Consider the following 19790-nt stretch of genomic DNA (forward strand, 5'->3'; position numbering starts at 1 on the left):
TAATGGTTGCTATACTGTATAATAAAATGAAAACATGCCAACTTAGGGCAAAGATTGATTTTATATGTTTGCTCTGAACTCGTGACCAAGTGACTTTACAGGTACAAGAACAAAAAACTGCCTATAGTTCAAAGGTACCAGTGATTCTAAATCAAAAAGCTACATAATTTTGTTTAATTGCCTCATAAAATGTGGGCTTTGCAGGGAGGGTCCAAAATCTATTACACACTATTCCTAATTGTTCTCGTGAACGTAATAGTGAGTGACCTTCTTGAGTTACTGCAGGCTTCATGGTGAAAGAAGTCCTATGAGGAAAGGAATTCCTGGATTTTGACCCAGTAATGGTGAAGGAAGGGCGGTATGTTTCTGAGTTTGAATGGTGCTCGACTGAAGGAACTCGCACACCATGTTCTTGTATATTTTTGCTATTATTCTTCCAGGTGATGAGTTTGGGGATTCTGGAAGCTCTGTGTTTGAAGAAGAATGGTTGGATTTTTGTCTACCTGTCAAATGAATTTAGTCCATGATCAGAAACAGGGTGTGTGATGTGAAGTAGTTATTGACTAGAATTAGGTTGGAGTCGCTAATTGAGTGGTTTGTTCCAACGTCCATGAAGAGAATAATGAAGAGAATAGGACCTTTGAACAATTGGCAGTTGCTTGTTCTTTGCAAATAAAATTGAACCTGTAAAGTCACTTTGTCATTAGTTCAGAGCAAACATATAAAATCAATCTCTGCACGAAGTTGGCATCTTTTCATTTTGTTACACAGTTTGAAATGAGAAAATCCCAAGCATTGAGACATTGCTTCATGTTCAATCGTTAATTAATACCCAAATATAAACATTATGTTCAAGCAAGGGAGACCAAGCTTTTCATTGCATACATCACTTCAATTCATGCTACGCAAGCTCAATGGCTACATATTGTATTTAAATCCATATCCTCCCTAATTTACATACATCAAATTATCAGTGGGTAGTACAAAACTTGAATATGTCTGGGAAAAGACATATTATGTCAAAGCTTTTTGATCTGCAGCATTAGCACAATTCACAAGCTATACCAAAGAGAAAACAATATTTATATTGCATGTGAGAGAATGCTGATTGGTAGAGGCATTTCCATGGGGCATGCAGCAGTAAATGATGAATGACAGTTCACTGCCAAGATTTGTTTACATTTTAAAATTAAGTAGCTTGATTGATTGGTCAATCAATTGCCATGAGAAATGAACTGGAGAATGGTTTTGTGGTGAAACAAGCATTGTGTGTTTGCATGTTCTTTCTGTCTGGAAAGAGACCTACGTGTTAATATACATAGGCTATAGTACGTGTGCCATACTGTGAGCCCAACTGACAGTTCTAAACTGGTTGCCAGCATAATGCTTTGCATATTTGAGGTAATCTAGCAAATGTTGTCCAATTACAGAGTGAGTTCTGATGTTGGACACTATGTTATGAGTTTTGTAAGTACAGGCTGGTTGGTAGAGTTAAAACCTTGCTTGTTGCAAGCTTAAGGGACACCTACATACTCAGTATCACACCAGACTTGAAATTTAGATATCAAATTACTCTTTAGTGTGAAAGGCAGAATGTATTTTTGTCTTGAGAGCAGCATTTAGTCAGTGATAAGCACAACTAGTGTTGCTATTGCATATTAGTACTGTGCAACAGCTAACCTCACCTGTAATTCAGATCCTTTACTCTTCCACTGTAATCTGAGGTAGACTGGGCACTTTTCAGCACCAAAAGTATGGACTCAGGCCCATTCATCAACAGGATGTGATATACTGTGAAGGATTATTTGATCAAGGTAGCTGTTTCATATAGGAGTAGTCCTGAGAAATAAACCAGATACAACCTGGCTTGTTTATAATTTAAATAAAGCATAGCAGTTAACTTTCAGTCATCACTACTGCTGCGTTCTCCATTGAAATGCTTTTACTGAGCTAAGTTCATTAAGTTCCCTAATACAGTGTGAATTCTCCCTTTGTTTTGGCATTTTTTATAAATTGCTCTGATGTTCAAGACAAAATCTTCAAATAAATTTACCATTTTTCAGAGCTATCCACGTTCTGTACTTCCAAACTATATCTATATTTGTGACCCTTAATTTTGGACTGGTCCATCAATGGAACAATATTAACTCAATTTACTCCATCAAAACATTCATAATTGTAAAGACGTTTTATCAGGCCACTGGTAAGATTTCTTTTCTAAACATAAAATGCCACAACACATCCGATTACTTCTGATAATCTTCCAACTCTGACACCATCCTTGTGAAATATTTCTTTTGGTTGTTGCATTTTCCAGTGCTTCTGTTCATTTGCATATTAAAGAGATTATATTGTGCAGACTGTAGTCTAACCAGGAACACATGTAAATTTATCATAACTTCAATATTTCTGAGTTCTATACCCCTAAAACAAATCATTGCACATAGTTAGCATCTTAGTTCATCTAATGTCTGCTTATGCAGTCTCATTTGTTCGCCAGTATCCCCAATCACTCATTCATTCTACCCCATTTAACTTATTTACTTTGGATCAATAATCAGAAGAATTGAAGGGGATTATTAAGATAACAAGAAGCAACATAAGAACTTTTTTGCACCAATAGGTTGGGATTTTTATTTATTGGTGCATGGGATGTATTTGGTGTGGGCTGGCCCGGGCCATCATTCATTGCTTGTTCTCAGTTGTCGTTGAGAAGCAGGTGAGTTGCCCTCTTGAGCCGAAGCAGTCTATGTGCTGTAGGCAGAAGCATGATACCATTAGGAAGAGAGTCCCAGGATGTTGAACCGAGCAACGTTGAAGGAGTGATGATATGAGTCTAAGTCAGGACGTTGGAACTGGTGGTGTTCTTATCTGTCTGCTGTCCTCAACTTTATTGGCTCGGGTGGTCGTGGGTTTGAAGAATGATAAAGTGCTGGCATTTGCTGCAGTGCATCCAGCAGATGGGATACATACTACTACTGAGCATTGGCAGTAGAGGGAATGAATGGTTGTGACTTGAGGACTGTTGGAGTTATACTTATCGAGGCAAACAATCATACTCCTGCATTATGGAATGCAGATGTTAGATAAGCTTTGGGGCACCAGGAAATGAGTTACCCACTGTAGTGTTCCAAACCTCCGACCTGCTCGTGTAGCCACTGTGTTTATAATGCCAGCCCCTTTCTGCTTCTAGTCAATGGCAACCTCTAGAATACAGATAGGAAGGGTTGAGTGATAGCAGTATTGTTGAAGGTCAAGAGACTCTGGTCAGATTGTCACCTATCAGTACGAGGCACGTGTTTGGCATGACCAACAGTGTGAAGCTGGAGGAACACAGCAGGCCAGGCAGCAACAGGAAAGTTGATACTTTTGGGTCAGGGTCCTTCTTCAGAACTTAAAATCCCAACGCGAAACGTCAACTTTTCCTGCTCCTCTGATGGTGCCTGGCCTGCTGTGTTCCTCCAGCTCCACACTGCGTTACCTCTGATTCCAGCATCAGCAGTTCTTACTATCTCTGTTTGGCATGAATGTTACTTGCCACTTTTCAGTCTAAGCCTGAATATTGGACATGAACTGATCCACTGCAATCATCAGCAAACATCTTCACTTCTGACCCTATGATGGAGGGAAGGTCATTGAAGCAACTAAAGATGGTTGGGCCTAGGACACTACCCTAAGTGCATCACCTTAAACTTTTCAGGTTAACTTTCATCTATCACTGATCTGCTTATTTGATTCTTTATATCCTCCTGGAATTCTAAGACCTTGTTCCTCATTGTCAACTACCTGGTCAACTTTGTGTCTTCTGCAAACTTAACAACCCCACCTCCCCTCCAAACAAATTTTCTTCTTTTTAAACAAAAATATATCACAAACAATAAAGGGACCAGCACTGATCCCTATGGTATGCCACTGGACACCTACCTCCAGTCACACAAACAGCCTTCTACGACCATGCTGTCTCCCGTATGTTTTTGTCTTCTTTATTAGTCTCCTATATGGGATGTTGTCAAACACTTTGCTGAAATCAATATAAACATCAGTTGCACTACTCTCATCTACACACCTATTCATGCTCCTTTAAAATAAACAATCCTTTTTTAAAGGGCATAAACTCCCTCTGAGAAAGTTATGTTGATTATCCCTAATCAAACCTTGTCTTTACAAGGGGATATGTGAGACTCATTGCTATGTAATTCCCTCGTTTATCTCTACCATCCTCCTTGATAGGTGGAAAGTCATTAGCTGTTCTTCAGACTGTGTGCAAAGAGGAATCCAAAATTTGGGTCAAGTCCCACTAATTTTCTTCATTGTCTCCCACGACGTCTTGGGATACAAAACATCTGGACGTGTGGATTTTTCAACCTCAAAAAACTGCCAACACTTCCTCACATCACTTTGCTCAAGAGCCCCACAGTTCCCTTTCCCAAATTCCAAACCTGTATCCTGCTTCTCCCAAGTGAAGACAGATGCAAAGTACTTAACACACTAATAATATCCTGTGGGTCCATGCACAGATTGTCCCCTTGGTCCCTAATTGGTCCTATTCATTTTCTGGTTAGCCCCTTCTTGATATACTTACAGAATATCTTGGACTTCACTGTAATCTTACTGGTCAGTATTTTTTCATGCCCCATCTTTGCTCAAATTGCTTTGTTAAATTCTCACTTTGTATTCTCCACTGGAGCTTCCATTAGTTGCTCCCTCCATACCTGTTAAACGCCTCATTTTCTTCTTATCCAATCCTGAATAATCTGAGACATGCAGGTTTGTCTGGACCTGTTGCTTCTGAAAGGAACATCTTAGGCCTGTACTCTCCCCAAATCCTTTTTGGACATTCCCACTGTTCTGCTCCAGGTTTACACAGAAGTAGCTGTTTTCAGTCTTCTGTGACCAGACTATTTCAATGATAGTTTTGTATTAGGCAAAGGCAAATGTTTTTTGCAGATCATATTTTTTTTCTTTTCTATAACAAACTAAAACAGTGCTGTGGTTACTATTATTAACCTGCTTCCCCAAAGCCACCTTGAACACGCATCTGCCTCAGAACTAGGTCCAGCACTGCACTGTACCTTGTAGAACATCTACATTTTGATATAAAAGGCTCTCCTGAATACATTCTAATAATATCTACCCCCTTTAAACCATGACAATCCCAATTAATCTTGAAAGCCCCTAATGTCATTTTTTTTTTTACAGGTCTCAGTGAACTTTCTACAAATCTGCTCTTCTAGTGCCTGGTTAGAGGCCTATTATACCCTCCCAGTGCTGTGCCTGCACATTTTTTATTCTTATACTCTCCGGAAAGCCTCATTTGAAGACACTTTCAAGATATCAAGCCTTCTTATTGCAGTAATTGACTTTTTAAAAAATTAATAATGTACCACCACCTCTACTATTACACCCTTCTCTGCCATATCCTTTCTTAAGATCCTACTCTTGGAACACTGAGTCACCAATCTTGTCCCTCCCTCAACCACATCTCTGTGATGGCAATAATGGTGCAATTCCACCTGTCAATCTACACCCTTAACTCATCTGTCTAACCTATAAAACTCCCAACATGAAAATAACAGAATAGCCACTAAAGATGGAGGTCGTCATATTGCTAGAGTGGTTTAGTTGTAACAGGTACACCACTAATCAGTGGCCAACAAGGTGCCCACTCACTCACACCCCACCTCCCCTTCTTCTGTGCACCCCCCACCCCAACTCTCATATATGCAAACAAAAGCTCCTTGCTAAATGGGATTCCTGCTACTTGGCATAATTAGGTAGCACTTCTCTCCTTGGTTAGAAACGACAATGACTCCTCACACCTGGCTCCCAGGTCCTCCAACTTTCAGATGCAACTATGAATGGCAAACAATATGCTACCCCTCCAAGGAATGATCTGGTTGTATGCGGCTTAAGTGTTTCAGGTGACCTTGATGACTCTTTTTAGTGGCTGCTCCTGTCTTGCTAAGAGGGACACCTTCACCTTAAAAACACAGGACCAAGGTGCAAAAATGGATATATTCAGCCCTTTGATATTCAACATGATCATGGCTGATCCTCTATCTCAATGCCATTTTCCCATTTCCTCCACATAACCCTTGATGTCTTTTGAATCTGAAAAGTTATCTACTACCTGAATATTTTCAGTGACTTAGTCTCCACAGCCTTCTGTGACAGAGAATTCCACAGGTTCACGACCTTTTGCAAAGAAAGTTTTCCTCATCTCATCCGGAGATGATTTCTCCTCGTACTAGATTCCCTAACCACGGCAAATGTCTTCACCACATTTAGCTTGTTCAGTACTGTTAGAATTCAATACATTTCAAACAGATCTCCTTATCCTCTAAGCTGAATACAGGCCCAGTTAAACCAATCTTACCTCGCAAGACAGTCCTGCCAACACATTATCCGTCTAGTGAACCTCTGCTATACTACAAGTATATCTTTTCTTCGGTAGGCTGACTAAAACTACATATGCTACTCCAGGTGTGGTTATAGTATTTGCTTTGCTGCACCTGCTGGTCTACTTTCTTTAGCTGATGTACAAGCACACTCCGATCTGTTTCTACATCCCACACTTCACAACATATCTCCATTTAAATAATAGTCTTTATTGTTTTGTTACACCAAAATGTCTAACTTCACATATAACCATGTTGAACTCTCTGCCCACTGAGTCAACTTGTCCAAATCACATTGAAATCTCTTTGCATCATCCTCACAGCTCTCAATCTCACCTGGCTTGGTGTCAGCAAACTTAGAAATGCTGCGATAACAAGATGTAGAGCTGGATGAACACAGCAGGCCAAGCAGCATCATAGGAGCAGGAAAGCTTGACATTTCGGGCCTAGACTTTTTTGCTGAAGAAGGGTCTAGGCCTGAGACATCAAGCTTTCCTGCTCCTATGATGCTGCTTGGCCTGCCCTGTTCATCCAGCTCTACACCTTCTTATCTCAGATTCTCCAGCATCTGCAGTTCCTACTATCTTCAACATGCTGCATTTGGTTCCCTCATCTAGGTCATATATAGACTTGTAAATAGCTGGGACCAAAGCTTGTGGTACCCAACTAGTCATTGCCTGCCACTCAAAACACAAAATTCATTTATTCCCTCACAGTTTCCTGTCTTTCACAGTTCTTGATCCATTCCAGTATATTAACTCCTATGCAGTGTACTTTAATTTTGCTCACTAAACTTGTGAGGCCTCATCAAAAGTTTCTGAAAATCCAAATACATCACATCTACAGGTCCTCATTCCTTCATCAGAGAGGGGGATGCGGTGAGGGTTCTGAAATAAATAGGGAGAGAGGGGGAGGCGGACTGAAGATGGAGAGAAAAGAAGATAGTTGGAGAGCAGAGTATAGGTGGGGAGGTAGGGAGGGGATAGGGCAGTCCAGGGAAGACGGACAGGTCAAGGAGGTGGGATGAGGTTGGTAGGTAGGAAACGGAGGTGCGGCTTGGGGTGGGAGGAAGGGATGGGTGAGAGGAAGAACAGATTAGGGAGGCAGAGACAGGCTGGGCTGGTTTTGGGATGCAGTGGGGGAAGGGGAGATTTTGAAGCTGGTGAAGTCCACATTGATACCATTGGTCGGCAGGGTTCCCAAGCGGAACGAGTTGCTGTTCCTGCAACCTTCGGGTGGCATCATTGTGGCACTGCAGGAGCCCCATGATGGACATGTCATCTAAAGAATGGGAGGGGGAGTTGAAATGGTTCGCGACTGGGAGGTGCAGTTGTTTGTTGCGAACCGAGCGGAAGTGTTCTGCAAAGCGGTCCCCAAGCCTCCGCTTGGTTTCCCCTAATGTAGAGGAAGCTACACTGGTTCGCAAAATTGTACCCGGTGTGGCTTCCTCTGCATTGGGGAAACCAAGCAGAGGCTTGGGGACCGCTTTGCAGAACACCTCTGCTCGGTTTGCAACGAACAACTGCACCTCCCAATCGCAAACCATTTCAACTCCCCCTCCCATTCTTTAGATGACATGTCCATCATGTGCCTCCTGCAGTGCCACAACGATGCCACCCGACGGTTGCAGGAACAGCAACTCATATTCCACTTGGGAACCCTGCAGCCCAATGGTATCAATGTGGACTTCACCAGCTTCAAAATCTCCCTCCCACCAATGCATCCCAAAACCAGCCCAGCCTGTCTCTGCCTCCCTAACCTGTTCTTCCTCTCACCCACCCCTTCCTCCCACCCCAAGCCGCACCTCCATTTCCTACCTACCATCTCATCCCACCTCCTTGACCTGTCCGTCTTCCCTGGACTGGCCTATCCCCTCCCTACCTATACTCTCCTCTCCACCTATCTTTTCTCCCCATCTTCAGTCCGCCTCCCCCTCTCTCCCTATTTATTTCAGAACCCTCTCCCCATCCCCCTCTCTGATGAAGGGTCTAGGCCCGAAACATCAGCTTTTGTGCTCCTGAGATGCTGCTTGGCCTGCTGTGTTCATCCAGCTCCACACTTTGTTATCTTGGATTCTCCAGCATCTGCAGTTCCCGTTATCACATCTACAGGTCCTCTTACCTATTGTACTATTTACATACTTAAAAAGCTCCAGTAGATATGGCAAGTATGATTTGCTTCTCATAAATCCATGCTGGCTTTGTCTAATCCCATTAATGTTTTCCAAATGTTGTCGTCACATTTTAAATAACACAGTAGCATTTTCTCGTTACTGGCACTAGGTAAACTGCTGTGTAATTGTTTTCTCCCCTCTGTCTTTTCAAATAGTAAATTTTCAAATTTGTCACTCTAATGTACTGAATTTTGGAAGATGCCAACAACACATCCAATAATGCCAGGGCAACTTCCTTTAGTGTACTAAGATGTGGATTATCAGGAAGCCTTTGAGCCCAGTAATTTTCCCCGACACCATTTCCTTACTAATACGAATTTCCTTCATTTCTACCCTCTCATTAGACTCTTGGTTCCTCAACATTTCTGGGAGGTTATTGTATTCTCTTCTGAGAGGACAGAACTAGTGTTCAAAACTTCTTCCATTTCTTCATTCCCCGTTATAAACAACCTCAGCTCCTGTCTTGCAAGAAATGAAAGGCTTTATGATCAACTCTTTGGGGAATTGCAGACATTAAGTATTACATCTAGCTGAGACCAAGGTAGATTGATATGCTTCCACTAGCTTATTGGGCAAGTAGGCACTTCTGTGGACTGTCCTCATTCTCTTCCACATTTCCCACCACCAACCATCCCTCCCCATCTGTGAACCTCGCTCAAATGTTTCAGCTCCATCTCCCAGTTGTCTTACAGACCAAAGCTGTTTTCACTCCAGAACTGTATCAGCCTCTGGACGTTACAACCCTTTTACTCTGTGGAAGTAGAACCTGACAAAAAAAACTAACTCAACAAAACTCTTCCAAGAATATGTCACATTACTTTCACAAACTGTATACGAGCAAAAGCAGAAGACTGATACTTTAAATAATGTTAGTGGAGTGGGGTTACTCGAAGCACTTGGCTAACTTTCATTTGGTGTGATAACTGGATTTGCACACACAAATTTCCACTTAGAGTGCTTGACATCACTTGATTTCTTCATGCACTTCTGGTGCATGAACAGCAAGCCCACACTAGCACACTTCAAAGCAGGAGAAACTACATATGCTAGAAGCTCTACATCTATCATTTTTAAGGTTGTCAACTTCCGTAGAATTTATAGTTCAGTATTATTGATCAAATTACAAGTGGAAGCTTTTCCCCACAGCCTCTGTTTCAGATTTTGTCTCATCATAGTCAAAATCTTTGTTACTGTTGTAAAATAAAAGTCTAGTTGTTCCTTGTTCCAACCAGGTCTCTTATTAGATTACACACTTTCTGCTGGCAAGACTGCTATGCTTTTGCCAATAAGAACCATGCTAAGGTTGAACAGAAAATTGTACACAGTGAGTCAACTACTTTGACATTTCCATTCTCAGCATCTCCCCACATCATATCTGATTTGATCTGAATATATCCCAAACACTACGGTCTGGATTTTGCAGCCCTCCCTATTGGCAACATTTTTGAAGGCTGGAGGGTTTCAAAGCATGTAGTTTCTCCACTGACTTCTATATCTCATTGGTCTCCCATTGTGGGCAGGGTAGCTAATGGCAGTCTTCAAGCCTATTGGAGGACCTTTGTGGCCAATCAGTAAGTTACATCAGGGTCTAAATTATGCTCCCCACCCACACACACTTGCCAGCTATTGGGCATTCAGTGGAGTAACTTGAGTTTTGGAGGTGGGGGCTGCCGTGAGCTCTTCAAAAAAGTAGTCTATGGTCCATCACTACTCATTTTCAGGGACCGCTTAGTACTAACAGTGAAACATTCGAGCCTATATAGCCTTTAAGACTGACATCACATTCCCTAAACAAGAATGCATACATGTAAGAACAATCGACACAATATGATTGTTCATTCTGATTAGTTGTAGGAACTGGGTCAGTCTTTTGGAAAATAATTTAATGGTTACAGAAATATTAACAAGTTAATAGAAAGTGTAGAGATCTCACAGGAAGTTGCAGTCTGTTAAAACAGGATTAGCAGAATGATCAGATTAAATGTCCCAAGGCATGATTCTCTAAAGGAGCAAAGAACTCCTCAGCCCAGCTAACGTTCAAACAACAGCAAAAGAAGACCATCTGTCACACTGCCATTTTCCAGGGGGCTGATTTAGACAGCTGAGCCATTCATTACTTTGCTGCACCACTGAAGTAATTTATTGCAGAATGTCAGGATACATTTTGGCGATGTCTTAAAGAAAGAACTTGCAGTTATCTTCATGCTTCAGGATATTCAAACCGCCTTTCAATTAAGCACATTTTGAAATGTAGCTGCTGTTGTAATGTAAGAAACACAGCAACCAAATCATATACAGATTTCCCAAAACAACATGACACTGGCCAGCTAATCTGTCTTAGTATTGTTTGCCAATGAATAAATGCTGTCCAGGACACTGAAGAGAATTCCCCTGCATTTCTCCAAGAATCTACACTGAGTACTGCAGCAAAGTATCAGTGGAATCAGGTTTGAACCCATGTCCTTTTGACTTGGGGGAGGAGAATATTACAATCTGATCGACACCTGACTGGTATGCAATCACAACCTATCTTATTTTTTGAGTGGAATGAAGTGGCTTGATTGGTCAAGTCTTTATCTAGTTGTATGTTTTAATTATGCATATTTAAAGAGTTACTAAATACCAGGATGGTGAAATCTCACCTGCAAATGCACAACAATAGAGTTTTCTGTTTATTGATTAAAAGGGATTAGCAAAATCATGCAACAGAAAACACAATCATGTTGGGAAAAAAAGTGATCACGATATATTACACCTCTGTTGTGTTACAATCAGCATGATACCAGGTTGTGAGTTAGCCTTAGTGACAGCAGTCCTCAGTCCCAGTTAATAGGTATATATTATTAAAGTAACTAATGCTATGTCTATACAAACTTAGTTTAAAAAAAGAGGAAGTAGTTAAAAATCATGCAAGTGGGTCATGTAAAAGATCCTATAATTCCCATGTGCTGGAAGACAAATTGAAACAGGTTCTCTACCAAAGCCAGAATTCATGTTCTGAAATCATTCAAAAAGCCAGTAAATGGTTACCAAGGCCAATAGTGAAAGGCTCAGTAATTTTAAAATTATTTTAAAAATTGCAGTATTTACACAGTAATACAATTCGTTCAAGTGCAGTTACTTCAAAAAGTACATGCCTCTTACAGGCATCTCTTCAAATATCAAGTTGATTATTTTTCGAAGGTAGTTAAAAACCACAGCAAGTCTAACCAATCTAACTATGTGATTACATGGCTCCAGTTGGTCTTCCATAAATATTTTCTTCCTTGTGTGAGCTTTCAAACTGGGATCTGCGACATCAGGTTTGTGTCCATCGCAGGCAGGTGTACCACAGCTCATGAACACAGCTGCCGGACAATTCTGGGTTTCGTTCTGCACTTGTCGACTTTCAGTCAGGAAAGATAGATTACTTTACAGCAGCTTCCAAGATAGCTAAAGGATTAGAAAACGTTAGTAGGGAATACTTCTTAAATTGACAATAGGACAAAGGACACAGGTCAACTAGTGAAAGGTTAATTTAGAACTCACATCAGAAAATAATTCCTCTGATAGTGATCGACAGTTGAATAGCATTTCAGATATAATAGCGAATACCTTGGAGTCAATTAAGAAATAAATTAGATTAAGCTATTGGTACAGGAAACTGTAGGATCTTTCTCCATGGTGAATTAATACAGGCAAAAAGGTCTTCCTCAACTTTAAGTATTTTATAAGTTAGAAGCACATTGTTATTTTTCAGTGTTGATAGCATTGCTTTTGTGGTAGCTGACAGTGCTGCATAGGGTAGATCAGGAGTCCCCTGGGTGTGTTAATGATTGTAGATTGATGGGATAGAGAGGGAGGAATACATCTCCTTAGAAAAATTTGAATATCTTTCACAGGCAAAGGTTGATGAATTCTGGATTTCTGTTTTGACACACACTGAACTATGTCACGCATTGAAAGTGGGAATCTCAGCTCCTTCCCAACTGACAGCCTGCCCAAAATGTACAAACAAGGCAACTAATCTCCAAAGTGTTATGCAAGGCAATACAAACCATCCTTCCCACCTGCCAACACCAGCACTACCTCCACACCCTATCGCCATCCACCTAAGATTGCTCATAACTGTTGTAGGGTCTCTACTGCATTTGTCATCCAATTGCTATCGCAAAGCTAACGGGTTGTACTCAAGATAGTGTTCTCAGTAAAAGTTTGATAAAGTATGGATGGTGGACATGCAAAATTCTCAACTCATGTCTAAAGGATTTCTCAAAAAAAGTCAATTCTACATTCTGTTCTAATTTGGGAATGTTTGAGATAGTCTAGCACTGGTGTGACATTTACAGTTCTGTCACTGATGATCAAAAATTGCATTAAAATGAATTAAGAGGATCACACTGGATAATTAGCACAGTTTTTAAGTGTATTGGCTTAAATGTGAATCTTTGTATATCAGAATAGTAGAAAGAGATTGCACAATATTGTTCCTGGAGCTTATTCAAAGTGGTGTGTCATTATTTTCATTTTGCAAAACAAACGTGAGCTCCAAGAAGCAAGTTTAACAAATTCAACACTGTCTTTCTTGAAACTAGAGAAGTATGCAGAAATCTAAACAGAACAACTCTTGTAATCTACAAAGAGAATTATAAGATACAATTGGCTGTTCAGCAGCTGCAATTTTTAAATTTATTTTTGTACTAAAAGATCTGACAGTTCAAAAAAAAACCTCAACGCCGACTTCCCACATTGGTATCAGGCAAAGAATTAACCAATTGCTGTGTAATTTTTTTTTGTTTACATACATTCGCCATTTGCAGATTATAAAGGTAGGCTACAGATTGTGCCATAATACTTTATATTATATAAATGAAAAAAAAAGGAAAAGGCTTCACCCTTGGATTTTTTCCTCAATATTTATATTCTGGTTTACTGTTTCCACATAAACAAAAAAACTACATTAGATCATGTCAAAAGGCAGTTAATGATGCGCCCGGGTAGCTCTACCGCACAGTAAGCGCAAACAAGAAAAAGAGAAAGAAGTGCAGCCCATTGTTTTAGGGTTGCAGCCCTTTGGAAAGTACAATTCACAAACTGCACTTTGAAAAATGTAAGTATTGCTGAGTGTTCATTTTAATCTTTGTAAATTGTGTGATTAAAGTAAACTGATCACAAATTGAAGACAAGTTACTGAAACAACACAATTTTTCAATGTGCTACATTATGTCTCATTGAGTACCAATGGGAAGAGATTTTTAATAACTGATTAGTAAAGTTCCATCAAAAAATAAGGCAATTTTAAAAAGGGGTGTGGAGGAGGAAAATAGCAGATGAGAGCTGACAATTCTGTAGTTACCTACAGCAGGCACCCTGAATCATGTGGAAAATCTGCAAGCTGGAACGTTCTGGAAAGCTCTTGATGATTGTTCTGTAGTTAGGATACTGCAAGCAAATGCTCAATTCACTTATACTGCAAGCAAATGCTCAATTCACTTTCTATTTGGATATCCTTGTTATAGGGTAAGGGGGGCAGTGGATTAAATGCTGCAAGTTCTACGGGCAAATGTCATCACTCTTTGGCAGTACAAGTTTCCTCAGGCCAACACCAGTGAGATACCTATTTCACAGATGGGGTCAGCAGGTTTTTATTGGTTGTAGTGTGACTTAACTAATGGTGAGTTGTGCAAATCCTATGAGTTTAACATCATCGGGAATATCTGATTCTTCAACACCGGAAGCCTGTGGATCAAAAAAATGCATTAATATCAAAGCAAAAGTGGTATACATGCATGAATTTACTACCATCATCCCAATAGGACATTTATAATGAAACCCTTCATGTAACTGTACCCTCCCACTGGCGGTACTACTGGAACATATTAGCTCTGCATCTCCAAACAATGTGCACAGCAGTCTAGTCAACCAAAAAAGATTCACCTCCATTTTATCATTAAAAAGAAACATTATTTAACGTTATTTTGATAGCAAAGGGCAGAAGTCAGTCTTCAAAATGTGATTCAATCATGTCTACACATACTGATACAAATTTCTTGCCTGTAACCTAGTTTCGACTGAAAGCTACATTTGAGCTGGACACTATGCATAACATATTCCACAGGATAAAGTTTAATTTTTGTTGAGTTTGCTCATTTCAGCCATGCTAGTCAGGCTGCTCCAATCAGTTGGAAATAGTTATAATCTTGGGATGGAAAGGTATCAATATTCAACACTCCTAATTCTTGCTGAATGTCGGTATGCACAGAAGTTAAGCGAGTCACAGAACATAATCACATCAGGTACGGTTGATTCTGATGTAGCACATGTTTCTTCAATCAAATTGGCTTTAACCCAATTGAAGAATTTAGACTGCTATTTGTAGAACACAAACTTTCTTTACCTGTATCGGCTTTAATGCGATAGTAGCTTACACAATTTTCTTATAATGCGGGTTGCACAAGAACAGAACTTTTGCATTATATCAGAATCGACTACAGTACAAACACTGGTACAGGCCTGATGATCAAAATGGCCATTTTTACATGCTGAATATTATGATTCTGTACACTTTGTATTCCAACTACAATCTAACCAAACACAGTGTAATTTTTATCCCCTTGCTTCAGAAGGGATGTATTCACTATTAAAAGGAGGGCAGAGGATGTTCACCAGCCTAATTCACAGGACTGCAGAATTGTCCAATGAGAGAGATCGTGGAAATTGAGCCTGTATTCATTAGATTTTAGAAGAATGAGGAGATCTCTGAAACTGTCAAAATTAAGAAATTTGACAGAGTGGGTGCGGCAAAGAAATTTCCCCTCGCTGTGGGATCTCAAACAAGGGGACATGCTTTCAGAATAACAGGCAAGTCATTTAGGACTAAGGGTCAAAGGGCTTAATGGCATATCCCAGCACTTATGTTCTTTCCTATATTTCCAAAACAAGGGGGCCTAAACTTCTACAGTACTCCAGGGAACAGTCTCACTAAGGTTCTATTCAGTTGAAACCTGATGCATCTTTGCTGCTGTACTGAAATTCTCTTGTGATAAGGCCACGTACCACTGGCCTTTCTAATTCCTTGTTTCATTGCCATGCTTGATGGACTGAAATGCAAATTGGCTAGATTGAAATTGTTGGTTAAGGGAATCACAGAGACAGTTACAGCAAGGGGATTAAGGTTGAGAACTAAATACCCAAGGATACGCATCATAGCCAAAGGGGAGGCAGATGTGTAGAGGGGTTGGGGTTGCCTTGATAGTACAAATTGAAATTAAATTGATAGCAAGAAGTGATATAAGTAGATGGCATAGAATCTGAGGGCAGAATTGAAGAAACACAAAGGAAAATAAAAAAGCCCTGATAGGAGTTATGTACAGGCCTCCTGGCAGTAGTCAAGCTTTGGGGTAGAAAATAAATCTGAACATAGAAAAAGCACTGAATAGCACATTTTTACAATAATCATGGGTGAATTCAATATGCACATGGCCTGTGAAAATGAAATGTAAAGCAGACCTGAAGCAAACAAATTCATGGAATGTCTGAGATGGTTTTATCGGAGCAGCTTGTAGTAGAGCCAAATAAGGAACACACAATTCTGGACGTGTAATGAGGCAGTCTTGATTAGGGAGCTTAAGGTGAAGGAACCCTTAGGGGGCATGGCCGCTATGATAAAAATTGCCCTGCAGTTTGAATGGGAGAAGCTAGAATCAGGTACATCAGTATTACAACCAAATGAAGGTAACTAGAAAGACATGAGAAAGGATTTGACTAGAGTTGATTAGAAAGGGGGCTTAGCAGAGAAGAAGGTGGACCAAAAATGCAGGAGATTCTGGGGGCAATTTGGGAGGCAGAGTAGAAATTCATTCCAAGGATGAAGAAATATACTAGGGGGAGGATGAGGTAACCACTCTGCTGACAAGGGAAGTCAGGGATAGCATAAAAACAATCCATAGAGCAGATGACGTACTGAAGATTAGTGGGAAGTTCTTAAAAAAAATCTAGCAGAGGACAACTTTAAAAAAGCAATGGGGGTTGAAGATGGAGTATGAGGATAAGCTAGCTAGTAATATTATTCAAGATTGCAAGAGTGTTTTTGAGATATATAAAAGATAAGAGGCAAAACTGGACACTGGACCAGTGGAAAACGAGGCTGGCAACGATTTTCACCAGGGTTTTGAAGGAGATAGCAGAGGGGATTAGACAGGCATTAGTGATCTTTCAGGAACCACTGCAGTTAGGGAGTGTCCTGAAGGACTGGAAAACGGCTAATGTAACACCCCCATTTAAGAAGGGAGGCAGAAGACAGGAAACTAGAATCCAGATGGCCTGACCTTGGTCATTGGTAAGATTTGAGAGTCCATTATTAGGAATGAGATTGCAAAGTACTTAGAAGCGCGTGGGAAAATAGGGCTGAGTCAGGACAGCTTCGTCAAGGGGAGGTCATACCTGACAAATCTGTCAGAATTCTTTGAGGTGGTAATGTGCATGTTAGACAAAGGAGAGACAGTCGACATGATCTATTTGGATTTCCAGAAGACCCTTGACAAGGTGCTACACAGGAGATTGCTAAATAAGAGCCTTATGGTGTTCAGGGCAAGAAAATCAGCACAGATAGAGGATTGGCTGACTGGCAGAAGGCAAAAAAAAGTGTCTTTTTCAGGATAGCACCCAGTAACTAGTGGAGCTCCGCAGGAGTCAGTGTTCAGTTCATAATTATTCACATTATACATTAATGATCTAGAATAAAGAACTGAGCGCATTCTGGCTAAGTTTGCAAATGACAAAGATAAGTGGACAGAAAGGTGGAATTAAAGAGGCAGGAGGCTGCAGAAATACTTTGACAGGCTAGGAGAGTGGGCAAAAAAGTGGATGGTATACAATGCAGGGAATTATGAGGTTATGCACTTTGAAGAATAGCAGCATAGACTATTTTTGCAACAGAGATAAGCTTCAGAGATCTGATGCACAAAGGGAGGTGGGAATTCTAGTTCAGGATTCTCTTAAGGTCGACATGCAGGCTCAGCTGGTAGTTAAGGCGGCAAATATAATGTTACCATTTATTTTGAAGAAGCTAGAATACAACAGCAACGAAGTACTGCTGAGGCTGAATAAGGCTCTGGTCAGACTGCATTTGGAAATTATGAGCAGTTTCAGGCTCTGTATCTTAGGTAGAATGAGATGGCCGTGGAGGGAGAAAGGACGTCCCGGGGTCATATGAGTGGCAGCTGAGGACTCGGGATGTGTACTCAGTGGAGTTTAGAAGGATGAGGGGGCATCTCATTGAAACTTACAGAATATGGAGATACTTGGATAGAATGGACATGGAGAAAACGTTTCCAATAGTAGGAGAGACTAAAATTCCAGGGTACAGCTTTAGACTGAAGGGATGATCCTAAACATTGGGATGGGGAGGAATTTCTTCAGCCAGATAGAGACACATCTGTGGAACTCATTACTTCAGAAGGCTGTGGAGACCAAGTCACTGACCATATTTAAGACAGAGACAGATTCTTGATTCGTACAGGGATCAAAGGTTATAGAGAGAGTGCAAGAGAATAGAGTTGTTCAGCCAAGACTGAATGGCACAGTAGATTAGATGGGCCAAAAGCCTAATTCTTTAGTCTTATGGACAAGGATTCTCTTTCCTCCTGCGTTTGATTCATATGCTTATGACTGTCGCCTAACACTGAAACTGTGAACTCAGTGCCCTTATGAGCACGTATTGAGCAAATTATAGGCTTATGGCTCTATTGCAACAAGATGTTTTTTGAGTGAGGTTATAGCTCAAAATAAACTATAATATTACAAGAGAAAGATTCCTGGGCAGAACTCAATTGATGAGTTAGTCAATGACTCTGTTCAGAGTCAGAGTTATTTTCCCAAGTGACAAAATCCTCCAATCCTCTCAGAAGCCACCTCCCTTGCAAATTTTATACCTTCACAAAGCTTTTTACTTCACTCTTCCAGAACACTTTGCTTTGACATGTCTTAGACTTTCCCCTATCTCGAGGGACTCACAAAATAGATGAGCTACACTTAGAAACTCAGCACCCCAAGAACAGGAGGAGAGAGAGTTAGGAGCAACCTCCCAGCATTGGTACACCCACCTCTGATACTTCCTTTTTCCTGAATCTGTAATACTCGTTAATGACAGTGACACACAGACAATTATGGAAATGTTATACTCACCAATTTGAAAGTGACAGATCTATTTGCAGCCGGTTCATCCACTATTTTCTGTAGATTTGCTGCAACTATTTTAAAAACATATCAAATATTTGAAGTTATTCATTTATGTTTGTTGGTAAGAAGAATTGAAGTCCTAATGTCAACCCTAGTCCTACTCATACTGAACCATAATAAAAACCCGATTCATTATTATTCTCCGAGATCCAGCCTTCCATCAGAAGAGATGCAGTGTAAACTTAAGGCAGCATAAGTTTTTAGAATCACATTTTATTAATACTAGCTGTTCATTGTCTTTATTCAAAAGCAAATCATATTCTCGAGGCATGATGGAATTTCAGCTTATATTCTCAGCAAATATTAACCTGGGTCTCTGGGTGACCAGTCCAATGACGTACCCACTGCATTTGTTTCCAGTGCGCAGGAGAGCAAGTGTACCTTCTTCCACCACCCCCACAAAAAAATAGAAAACTCTTCAAATCAGAAGCTATAAAGTGCACTCCTGGCAATAGTTACCTATTACTACGTCTTTTCCATCAACCAGACCTGCAGACACAAGTTCCTGGGAAACACCATCTGCTGTATCTGCCAGAAAAAAAAGTATGCCATTGTTAATTACAGTTGGTTAATGTGTTTACCCACTTAAAAATTTTTAAATGTTCATCTATAATCTGAACTATAGTACGGCAAACAAGATATTTTGGTCTGTCACAACACAGGCTTGGTATTATTCAGCATGGAACTCAGGCATCCAGACCACGAAGGTCCCTACTTCAACCCAGGGTCAAGGATGTCACAAAGTTGTACTCTGAAGGAGGGTGGTCAAGATTGTTAAAAACAATACACATAGAAAGAGGAGTGAGTAAACTTGGAAGAATTAGGAAGAACAGTAAGCAGAATCTTAAAGGTTTTAAACCTCCAGGTTACTCTTCATTTCATGTGCGTATAAAAACAGAAGGATCCAGCAGGGGAGTATGTAATTGAACAGACTATGCAAGAGGAAGGGCTTTGGATTCCTTGGGTATCAGAACTGATTTTGGGAGAGTTGAGATCATACA

General features: G+C 40.4%; 1 protein-coding gene across 2 annotated transcripts in view; it reads right to left on the reverse strand.

Moving 5' to 3' along the window:
* Positions 1-13225: 13225 nt before the first annotated feature.
* Positions 13226-19790, reverse strand: part of LOC125451719 (serine/threonine-protein kinase OSR1-like) — a 163307-nt gene continuing 156742 nt past the window's right edge. For both annotated transcript variants that reach the window (XM_048529252.2, XM_048529253.2), the window contains exons 16-18: positions 19249-19317; positions 18736-18800; positions 13226-14289 (exon numbers count right to left, since the gene is read on the reverse strand). In XM_048529252.2, the coding sequence (XP_048385209.1) occupies positions 14215-14289; positions 18736-18800; positions 19249-19317 (209 nt within the window). In that variant the 3' untranslated portion in view covers positions 13226-14214. The remainder of the gene's footprint in view (positions 14290-18735; positions 18801-19248; positions 19318-19790) is intronic.

Source organism: Stegostoma tigrinum, chromosome 5 (assembly GCF_030684315.1).
Source record: "Stegostoma tigrinum isolate sSteTig4 chromosome 5, sSteTig4.hap1, whole genome shotgun sequence".
Lineage (NCBI taxonomy): Eukaryota > Metazoa > Chordata > Chondrichthyes > Orectolobiformes > Stegostomatidae > Stegostoma > Stegostoma tigrinum.